Genomic DNA, 11,952 nt, shown 5'->3' with positions numbered 1-11,952 from the left:
CGGGCTGCTCTGGTCTGCAACTGGTTCACCAACCATCATCAATTTGAAGTCCTATACTTGCCCCCTTACACACCATTTCTAAACCCCATAGAAGAATTATTTTCGGCTTGGAGATGGTGCGTATATGACCGCCAACCTCATGCTCGCATGCCTCTTCTGCAGGCAATGGAACAGGCCTGCAGAGACATCAACATAGGGTCAATCCATGGATGGATTCGGCACACAAGGCAATATTTTCCCCGATGCTTTGCGGCGGAGAAAATATTACTTGTGATGTTGATGAGATCCTATGGCCAGACCCCAACAGACGGCAGGGTCCATAAGCCCACCCATGCACAATTGCCATGTTTTTCTGTGTTCACAGTACAATAGGGTTTATTTATTTATTTATTTTTGCTCAAACTGTATTTACTGCACTGTAATGTACAGTAGAGCAATATACAGTATTTAGTATTTATTTTGGTTGTGGTGAAAACGTGCCCTCTGTGGTGCTGAATAAAAACAGTGAACATGAAAGACTGCAGTGTTTTATATAAAGTAGACCAATGTGTTGCTGCTGATCTGAAAGTGTATTCATATGATGCAAGTGTGTTTCATTTTGACATCAGAGTGCCATTTTTACAAAGAATTGTTAGGTTTCGATAGCCGAGTTTCAATTTGACATAGATGTGAATGGTTTATTTCCCAGTGTTGTTGTCTTATTTGCTTGTGTGTTGAGTTTTGACACAATGAGCCAAATTTTGCAAAACGTGTTCAAGCAATAGAAAAAAACTGTAAAAGCACAAACACACACAAACACACGCCATCTGTGGTTTCATCTGAATTAAAATGCATGGAGGTACACCCACCAACACCCTGAAGAAATCAAGCAAACACATTAACATTTAGTCATTTATTTGTTTACGCTTTTATCCAAAGACAGCTCCACGTGAGGCTGAGACCAGTGAAAGCATATAGGCTTAAGCAGTGGATTTATAGAAGATGTAAGATGGTATCAATCATTCTCAATATAAAAAAATCAATCCAAATACACACACACACACACACACACACACACACACACACACACACACACACACACACACACACACACACACACACACACACACACACACACACACACAAACACACACACAGAGACAGATAATCATATCACTGATGCATTAATGTTGTCTCTGTGTGGAACTCATATTTTCAATGTAGCTGGATCCTCTTGAGGCTACATGTGTCCCTGTACTGCAACATCTCCTCTATGGATCAAGGCTTTGGTGGACATCTGGGAAGCAAGCAAAAGGTGCTGAATTGATTGGTCAAGTGATTGATTGGTCAAGTGGACACTCACTTGACTTATGGGCAGGTTGATCTTAATTTAAGTATTGATTGCTTTGTTTCCCTCCCGTTCACTTCATTAGGGAATCTGCTGGAGCTTTTTAAAATGTACACAAGGCTTGCTCTTTCTATCTCCCCCCCTAATTCTCTCTCTCTCTCTCTCTCTTTCTCTCTCTCATTCACAATCTCTCAATCACTATCTCTCCTCCTCTCTCTCACTCTTTCTTGCTGCTCTCACTTGCTCTCTCCCCAATCTTTCTCTCTCTCTCTCCCCTCTTCTCGTTGTCTCTCCATCTCCCTCTCGCTCTCTGTACTGCAGAACATGGCTAGAGGTTAGAGGTTTGATTCCAGAGCCACCAGCCTGCTGTCATCAGCCTTCCCCCCAACACCCTCTAGTCAGATGAAAGTTCAAACCCTCATGACCTTCCCCCTATCTTGATCAGAGAAACCGGTGTGGTATGGTTGATTCATCTCACTGCAGCTCCAACTGCGAATCACACAGTAATAACAGGGACTTGCTTTTCACAAGGAGATTTCTATGCAACTCAATGACGATTGTCCATGAAGATGTGGACCTTTGTATGTGAATTTGCTTGTATTCATACAGTGTGTTTATATATACTAGTAGAAGAACAGGATAGTGTACCAGGATAGTGTGTGTGTGTTCAAATTATACTGAGAAAGACGCTTGACATTTTCCTGCTCATTAATGACATGTTACTGAAATCACTGAAAGTCCCTTTGATAAAAGCCTGCTGAATGACTAAATAGTGACTCATAACAGTAAACAAACATATGCATTCTGTTAAATTCCTCCTTGTCATCGTATTTTGAGTCACTAGGACTAGACAGTCACGGAAAAACACCATAGACGTGGAGCGGAGTATATGGTTTTGGAGGACAGGAATCTGCAATGAAACAAAAGGAGAGATGTATTATACATCTTATTTTCATCCATTTTTAGAAGACATGTAATATGTGAATGTATTTTAAAGTGCTGGAGAGCTCCTGCAGAAGATACGATGATTTGGTGTAGCTAATAGCAGTGGGCTAAGATTAGTGGGCTGCCACAGAGTAGCGCCTCCAAACCAACTCCAGATGTGGTGCCTTGGCTATAGGCAGGGCAAGAGTGCTAACTTGCATGTTTTTTTTGTGGTATGGGAGGTAACCCCCGTGAACATACAAGCTCCACACAGAAAGTTCCTCCTATCCGGGGTTGGAACCCAGGGTCTTTGTGCTGTGGAGCAGCAGTGCTATCTACTGAGCCACCGTGCTACCCCTATGATACGGTCCTCTTGCCCAACATCCCGACCTTATATAAGAAATTGTATTCATATAGATATCGTATTCACATGCACACAGGATGTCCTAGCCTCACATCACTAGATATAATATAATGGAACAGAATAGAATAGTGTACAGTGTTTAGAATAAGGGAGAAAATGCACATTTGAATAAGGCTTTCATTTTGAAGACTCAGATTGAAACACACACACACACACACACACACACACACACACACACACACACACACACACACACACACACACACACACACACACACACACACACACACACACACACACACACACACATACGCACACACATATAGAGCTTTCATTGGATCCTGCTTGTTTCCATGGAGACCAAAGAGAGCTGTTTTGCGCCAGTAGGATCAGAGCCTCAGACTTGATCTTTTTCACTGCAGGGAGAATGCACGCACACACACACGCAGACACACTTGCACACACACACACACACACACAGAAATACACACACAAAAGGACACACACATACTCACTTACACTTACACATTGTGGCATCCCGCCACGTAAACCTCGGCCTGGACGGGCCCGAGGGACCGTGAGGGACGGGATATACCACCCCCACCCACCAGCCGGCGACGGAGAGCATCCCTGTCGCCGCCCCAATCAGGGTGATTGGTGGACACCTGGCCGGTGGCAGGGGAGCCATTTTAAAAGGAGGTCGAAGACAGCAGCACGGCACAGCACAGCACGGCACGGGAGGAAGAAGGAAGTGCTCGTGGCAGCGAGAGAGCGAGAGAGCGAGAGAGCGAGCGAGAGAGCCTGGAGGCCCTAGAGACCGCGTCTCCTTCATGGTTTGATTTAAGTGGATTGTACTCAATAAATGCCTGCAATGGCTAAAACCCCAATGCCAAGCGTGTTTTGTCTGTGGAACCCGGCCCAACCGAGCACCGGGTCACCACAACATACACAAAGACACACACACACACACACACACACACATTGTCTGAAGAAGATAATCATTTTAATTATTATCTATGTACGTATAACATTTCAGGTCCGTTTTTCCAGGTTTCAAGCCAAATAATACTGTGGGTTTTCCAGCATGACGTAGGACTCAAAGCAACTCTGTGCTCATAAAGGGGAGGATCGTAGTGAGAGCAATCCTTTCGATAAGATCAAATGCATCATATTGTTCATCCCTGCCAGTGAGGTCATCCTCCAGGCTGTTGTCCATGAAAGATCTATCACTATCACTATTTACTCTTTGCCATTTAGCAGATGCTTTTATCCAGACACCCTTACATTAAATTTTGAAAGATCATTTAATTAATGAGCATGTAAGGTGCATCTAGCTTAGGGATGCCTACAGATAAGGCTGTGGGCATTGGGGTTCGAACCCAGAACCTTTTGGCTGGGAGTCCGACAACATAAATTAATGTTTTACAAGCCCTTATCTATTTTTGTGAATATTTGATAATATCCCGAGGAACATGTATTCAGGGGGAGGTCATCTAGTACAAGTTCTGCAGGAATTCTTTTTTTTTATTATTACTTATGATTTTCAGCAACCACCAATTAAAATATACAGCACACCAGTATCACTCTCACGGCAGGTAGCACTGGAGCATGTGGCCAGGTTTGCGCATCTATCCTCAGATTTCATTAGCACCCTGTGCCTCTCTCTCACAGCTTCACCCATTACACTAATACTGGCTGCAAGGTTATTTAAGCATGTGCTGAAATCCTCAGAGGTTCACGCATAGTTCTGGATCAGAAAGTGCATGATCCATCCATCCTTCAGTGTCTGACTTTAACCATAGTCTGTGTGTTTTTGTTTGTGTGCGCGCGCGCACGCGCGCGTGTATCTGTGTGGCAAAACCACATGAGTTTAATGAAGATGGTTATGTATCAAAATAAATATAGGCATAACATGACATACATGATAATGTGGTGAGTTGGAGTAGTTGAGATAAGACTGAATTCGACATCTAGAAAATAATAATAACAGCATTTGCGAAAATGATAGTCGATTTGTATTGTCGTAAACTGTCGCGATACCATTCGGTGTACAGCGCTCGAGTTTGCGGCAGTACTGAATGTCCTTGCGAAGCTTCCAAACATGTGAGTTTGCGACACAATTAATACTTCATTACTAATACTTAAAAATACACTCACAATCCATGCTCTCTTACATGATGGCCGTTCTGTTTGCCGTGACGAAACCGAACATTTCGAAGAACGATTTTAGTTAGTAACAGCTGGCTTCTTATTCTGTTCAACTGAATGACTTACGTCACAAACACTATCATATGTGAGCATACTATTTATATAAATATATTGGATAATATGCACTTTATATGTTATAAGGAATATATTATCTATATATTATTTTTCAGTCTCATCTCAATGTCATTAATATGCAGGTCGTTTTGTAATGTTGGTGAGTACGACTGGTTGTTGTTGCACTGCTGCTGAACATCAAAAGATCTGAGATCTATTTGAACACGGATTTACCATGCATATGTTTATATGTTGTACAACATAAAACTCTTATTACTGCGTAACACAGGCTTTGTGGAGAACTTTTATTAAAACCTATAGCTTTCATACCACTCTCTTTATATTGACAGATGGCCCTGTATGAAAGACATCCGCCCATTTGAGAAGATCCCCTACAAAGAATAAAAGAAGAAGAACCCAAGATGTCTTCCAACTTTCTGAAGATCGGTGTTCTGCTCCAGAAGTACCGCGCCCCGGTTATGATGGTGAGCTGTGGCGGGTTGTTTGCTGCTAACATGTTCTACCACACCTTCCCAGACCTCTCCTTCAGACAACTCTATCAAGCCTGGTACAAAGGAGAGCCAGTCTCCCTGTCCGACAAACTACAAGGGCTCTTCCGGCAGGTGTGTGTTACTCTATTCTACTGAAGTCATGTGTTTATCACCCATTTTATCCTTCAAATGTCCAATTTATATTTTCCCTTTAATTGATTACATATACATCTAGTATGAATTGTCACTGTGTACTCCTTTACCAGATCCTTTTATCTGTCGAAATCTTGTCTTTTTTGTGTTTGTTGTTACTCCCCTTAGGTTTTGGAAGACTACGGCGTCCGATCTCCTGCCCGATACTCGTGCTTTGCGTCCTTCGGCTTCCACCCTGTGGCAGCGGGCGCAGCCTGGCTTCCCGCCGGCGCACACGTGGGCCTGCCGGCCAACTTCAACAGCACGGCGCAGGACGCCGGCGGCATCACGAACCGCAGCGTGTTCATCAACGGCCAGGCGGTGGCGTGGGACAGCGAGGCGGGCTGCGTTCTCCGCGATTCACTCGTCTTGTCGCCCGCCGCTCAGAAGTTTGCGGTGGCGCGGGAGGTGGCCCGGCTTGACATCGGGGGTCCGGTGGTGAGCGCGGTGGTGGCCCCCGTGTGTCTGGGCGGGGTGTGGGTCTACAGCGTAGTCCTGAAGCAGATGCTGGGACTCCATGGGAGGCCGGCGCTGGTCCGCGGTGTTGCCAACCTGGCGGCGCTGGGGCTTGGGGCTGTGACATACCTGCTGACCGCCGACACGGTCAGCCAGTGGGTGGACTACGGCTCGGACCGGCGGGCTGCCGCCGTGTCACCCGACTACGCCCGCGGAGGGGTGGAGTTCTACAACAAGCTGTTGAGCCGAAACCGGACTCTACGCGTACTGATGGGGCAGAAGGGGGAGGAGATGTACGCGGTGAATGGGAATCTGTTTCCCGCCCACCTCCTCAAGCTCAAACATGCCCCCTACACCTCCCGGAGGGACGGACTCCTCAGCATGCTGAAAAACACTACCTAGAGAGAGGGGGACAGAGGGGGAGAGAGGGGGACAGACAGAGAGAGAGAGAGAGAGAGAGAATATTCTCATCCGTGTTCGGTTAAAGAAAGGTGACTTGTTTACCAGCTTCTCCCCCATACCCTCCTCCAAGGTGTGGCCTGTGTTTTAAACTGAAAAAAAGAAAATAAATGTTTGGGGTCATCTGATATCAGTGGATGGAGTCCAGAAGGAGATTACTTCATTTTATTTCTTCTCGGCAAAACCACAAAGTTATAGATTTTGAGAAGCTGTCTAGGAATGACAAGGTTACATAAGACTCACTGTTTGGGTCCTCGCAGCATGAACCTGATATAAACGATAACTCCTCATTTCCTCTGAATCATACCCTGTCTTAGCAAACGGTGGAACATTCAGACCAGAGATAATGTTGGGTTCACAATATTCTGTGTTCCGAAACACCCCATGTTTTGTCCCTAGAATCTTAAATCATAATCTGTAACACGGTCATATTTTTTTATATATAGGCATTACAGATTATTAAGTTAAGTTATTTTTTTTGGGCAATTCCTTCTCGGCTTTTGACCCATCCGAGAGAACACGTGCACACTGGCAAACTCCACGCAGCGGGCAGCCGCAGTGCAGCTGTCTTGCTCGTGGGCACCTCATCCGTGGATGAGGATGTAGGAGATTGCAGCACAACTTCTTCCCCCCCCCCCCCTATTTTTTGTGTACCGGTCAGGATTCAAACTGGTCACCCTCTGGTTACCAGTCTAACTACTTAACGAGTAGGCCACGGAACCAGTTGACCGTGAATGCCTTATTATATAAAATGCAACGTACTGTACTGACGATTGTACTCGTCTCAACTGACGACAAAGATGATAAAGCTGCTGGACAAATGATATTCCACTATTGTATTTATTGTAGTTATTTACTTAATAAACAAAAGATAAGTATAGGATCCACGGCCTCTTCCATTGTATATTCATCCCATACATTTGCAGGATGTATACATTTCCCAGTACACTCAGAATATAAACAAGGACAAAATGCCACAAACTTGAAAACAAACCATCATCTTTTAATAACTCATGTGATAACAACAATCTTTATATTCATTTATTTTGGCTCTTGTGTCGCTTCACATGGTGTGTATTGGGTCCTAGGTGGTCCCTTATTAATGCACATAAATGAGATCATGATAAGGGATTTTAATTACTACTCAATTCCTGTGCCCTGTAGGCCTATGCTAAAAATAGAAGAAATAGAACCTGGGGAATTTCATTACACATGCTAATTAACCATCAACTGTGCAGTCTCTACGCAATAGATAGGAGGTTGAATTTGCATGTAGATGTAAGCAGCTGGCAAGAATACAAAACACAAACGCAAAAAAAGAATTCATAACTGAAAAGAAGGATAATGTTTTCTGATAAGGTGCCATTAAGAAGCATAATCAATTCTAGAAAAGGAGAAGGTCGTCAAGAATCTGCCTCCATCCCCATTTAGACCAAGTCACAGTGAGAACAGACTCAACAAAGAGATTGTCTGTTACTGCTTGGATAAGTTGGCCCCTCTATTTCGACTATAAAGTGTGTTCTAGATAAGTATGTCAACAACAGAGGGCGTATTGTTGGCTCAAACACTTAACTGCTGGCGTCGTTCAATGGCTTTTTGAGGGACAATGGTCCATTGTTGCGTTGGGTCAAGCGTTGCAGTTCTCTTTTGAGCCACGTGAGGGAAGCATAGCCTACATTACGATAACCTAAACTTAGCCCCTGTAGAATCAAAACAGCCCAGGTTGGCACGTGGAATTCATTCTACAATTCTGAATGAATAGTTGGTATAAAGCTGTTTGTTCAGTCGTGTATGCAGGTGATATTACCGTCTGCTTCAGAAATGATGAAAACATATATATTCAAAGCAAGCTCTTCACGAGGGGTCAAAATAAAATGATGGCTCAGGATCAATGCGGCATTGGGATTTTTTATTTTTTTATTTAAGTCGAACTTATTTGTAGGTGTGTGTGTGTGTGTGTGTGTGTGTGTGTGTGTGTGTGTGTGTGTGTGTGTGTGTGTGTGTGTGTGTGTGTGTGTGTGTGTGTGTGTGTGAGTGTGTGTGTGTGTGTGTGTGTGTGTGGGGGGGGGGGGGGGGGGGGGGTGCGTCTGTGTGTTCGCGTCTGTGTTTGTGTGCGGGTGTGTGTTCGTATGTTTGCGTGTGTGCGTTAATATGTGCATCTGTGTGTGTGTCCGTGTGTGTTCCTATGTAAAACACATTAATAAAACTAGAGATCGTACATTTGTGTACCTATCCCTTACCATTCACAAATTGTTTGGCTGCAGCAGTTGACACCTTGTTTTTCCTTTTGGCAGAAAAAAACAAGAAAAACAAATAAAGCGCCTCAGATCCCATGACCACGCCCCTGTTCGGCCCCGCCCCACAAGTCGTAGCTGTGGGGAGGAGGATTGCGTCATGACGTTGCCGTGCTGGTGAATCGCACGGCAGCAGAGAGCAGCTGCAGAGGCTCGGCGAGCAATGACCACGGAGCGACGGAAAGACGCAACAACACACACACGCCAGTCTAATTCGCTGGGTGAATTAGTCCAATCCAACGTCTATTGTCGTATTTTCGCGTTACAACACATGCGTGGGATTACGAAACACATCGTCTCCCGAGCCTGAGAACCCAGCCGGCGGTGTAGGTTAGCCAATGGTTACCGGGAGTGCTTCTTGCGGGCGGATTATTGGTCGTCGCCGAGCGAGTCGCAGGATCCAGCCGGGAGGAGGAGGAGGCCCTGTCTCTGGCCGACTGATGAAGAAGGAGATGATGATGATGATGCTCGGCTTTCATCGGCACGGTTCGCAGCGGGTGAACTGAACTCGGATGTTCGGTCCACACCAGCCCTCCACAAATCTTTTCCTCCTGCACTAACTTTATATTTCTTAAAAACTGGACGCCCCTGGGACACTTTATGACGGTAAGACCAGCGTTAGCCACTTAGCTTAGCACTGTCACTTTCCCCCCTCTCTGCAAGTTGCTCTTTGCAGAGCTATGCAAACCGAATACATGGGAAATAACATTGCGATAGCTGTGTGTTTGAATGGCCCCGTTGTCATGACGCATGGTCGTGCTCGGGTAGGATTGTATTGTAAGCAGTGGAAGGCTTTTATTGTTAATTAATGAGCAGGACAAGCCAGTGACTGTATCTAGCACTTGGTCCATTCAATCCCACTCACTTTACACTCTCAGTGCACTGCAAAACACTCCTCTATTGTGCTCACTCGTGGCTTTGGACGTGGATTTAAACTCGTATTGCACACGCATAGAACCTTGACTCGCCCGGTATAATATCAATGTTGTGGTGTTTCTATTCATTTGTCAAATAAAGTCCTGAAAGTGCTCTGAGATAGGCAGACGTCAAATTTGACTGGGTTTTATCATTGCAGCATTTTCAAGTGACATTGCATTACACATATTCTACCCTAATGTACGTCGTATGACTAAATGCCAGTTTTGCTCTCTAATTCTGTCCGTACGATTGAACCATATCTGCCCCTGAATCTTTATCTTTCTCTTTTCTTCCAAATGTGTTCATGCACGTCTACGATAGTGTTTTGCTCCAGTCCATTCACATTAATATTAGTTTTTGCATGCGTACTTTCAATTGCATATTATTAAATGTACACGCTGTGCACTATTAATATCAGCAGTTGCTGTCGATAATCTTCTTATTGCGATTTTCACTGACCCCTTTGTGGGTGATGCATCACTTATCGGGCTCCATTGTTTTAACCCGAATAAACAATCCGTCTGGGGCCAGGCCGGACTGTCCTATAGGGTGTTTAATTAGGTGTTTTTTAGATCGATGTTTGCAGAGCAGTAATGAAATGTCCTCCTTTTTTTTTCTCAATGACGTAATCCTTCACCACCATCACTGCCACATCTTTTGAGTCGCAGCCCTCTTCTGTGCGCCGATTGGCTGCCGACGCCTGGTCATATGGTCGATGTTCTGTCGGCTATGTATTCAAGTTAACCGATGTCATTCTTACAGAGACACGGAGTTATCTTTGACACAAGGGCTATCGACTGTATTTGTCAGTGAAATTCCACGAATCTGAAGGGCAGCACGATTTGCATTTCCAAGTTGTTCCTCTTATGGTTATCGACATTATATTGACCGTGCGTAAGGCCTATGTTTGCTACCACAGTAATATGAAATTGTATTTATATGTATTACATTACTAAATTGAAGACAGAAAACAGCAGCAGCTTCAACAGCCATGGTTTACAGTTACAGTTTAATATGCAGATTTCTGAAAGCATTGTTTGTTGCAAGACTTTGTGATTGGATAAGGCAAACCAACCCCATTCAGAATAACTCCTCGGTGACTTTTCTGTAAAACAGTCAATGGTGAACAAATTCGGTGCATTATACATGTATGACTGTTATAACAGTAATAAACCCTATATCCATTTTCAAACCCAACCATAATATAACACTTACTTAAACTTGGAATGGCCCCTGCCACATCATGTATCACGATGTCTGTTCCACCGAAAAGTAGGCTAGGTAAATATTCTGTTACTTGGGTTGTTAAACAAAATTTCATTATCATTAGTTTTAATGAACAGTTTCCTTCTAGTCTGAAGTCAGTAACTGCTGTTATGGCTTTCCAGAATTTTTTTACTGTGAGGCCCAGACCCCAGCAGCAATACTTCTCAGGCCAAGAGCTATAGCTGCAACCACTTTTATGAAAGATTTCCGACCAATCTTGGCCAAATGTAAAGCAAGAAGTGAGAGGAGGAGTGAGAGAGACCGAATGTCGGTGCCATGCAAGAAAGGGGGGAAGAGAAGGGGATGGGCAGTGGGGGTTGGGAGACGATAGTAATGGGGGTGAGGAGGGGGACACAGGTGTGTGGGCATAATGAGCATTAACTGCACCTGCTGTCACCCTGGGTCTCCCTTAGGGAACAGTGTGGCTGTTGGGTAAGGTGGGTGTCAGCCAGGGTAGATGTCAAGCACGGGGGCGTTGGAGGAAGCTGACGGTGTTTTCTCCTCTTCTTCCTGCTCTTTGATTTAGTTAACAAGGCAATTGATCTTCTCCAACGCTGTCTAATCAATAAAACAGTTTTAGCTCTTGAACTCTGATGCATCTTCAGAGCTGAGGGAATCCTTAACCTGAGGATTGAGTCTTTAAGTGCTCATTGACCCAGTGGGGTTAGTGTGCCGGACACAAGCTCTCTCGCTCTCTTGCTCTCTCGCTCTCTCGCTCTCAACATTCTTTTATCTATTCAATCAAGGCCTAATTTATCTTTTATGCATATTTTTTTAAAGGTGCTCTAGGTAAGATTTGAGTGCTATCCTTGGGTGGAAAATGTCTTTGGGTCAACTATAGGCTCTCTGAGACTATCTGTTCTGGATGACCGCGTGCCTTCCTCTCGTATGAGTCGATTCTGATTTTTTAGCTGCTCCCAGCTGGCCCTGCTCCGGATTCAACCTGCTTTCTGATTCTGAAACGGCCTTTCGCAGTTTGTGTGGCAAGAACATCCAATT

At 44.6% G+C, this 11,952-nt stretch overlaps 1 protein-coding gene across 1 annotated transcript; it reads left to right on the top strand.

Annotated features, from left to right (window-relative positions):
- The first annotated feature begins 4,630 nt into the window (after window positions 1-4,630).
- tmem177 (transmembrane protein 177) lies at window positions 4,631-7,358 on the top strand. Its single transcript, XM_060040105.1, has 3 exons — window positions 4,631-4,718; window positions 5,228-5,500; window positions 5,690-7,358. The coding sequence occupies exons 2-3, from the start codon at window positions 5,300-5,302 to the stop codon at window positions 6,416-6,418; spliced, it is 930 nt and encodes a 309-aa protein (XP_059896088.1). The 5' UTR covers window positions 4,631-4,718; window positions 5,228-5,299; the 3' UTR covers window positions 6,419-7,358.
- The last annotated feature ends 4,594 nt before the right edge of the window (window positions 7,359-11,952 follow it).

The sequence above is a fragment of the Gadus macrocephalus genome, chromosome 20 (genome assembly GCF_031168955.1).
Source record: "Gadus macrocephalus chromosome 20, ASM3116895v1".
NCBI classification, from domain to species: Eukaryota; Metazoa; Chordata; class Actinopteri; order Gadiformes; family Gadidae; genus Gadus; species Gadus macrocephalus.
This window is presented reverse-complemented; position numbering and strand designations above follow the sequence as displayed.

Excerpts from the sequence above, each read along its gene's own strand:
- tmem177 (XM_060040105.1), top strand. The coding sequence starts at position 5,300 with ATGTCTTCCAACTTTCTGAAGATCGGTGTTCTGCTCCAGAAGTACCGC. Across the intron at positions 5,501-5,689 it reads TACAAGGGCTCTTCCGGCAG|GTTTTGGAAGACTACGGCGT; the intron begins GTGTGTGTTACT and ends TACTCCCCTTAG.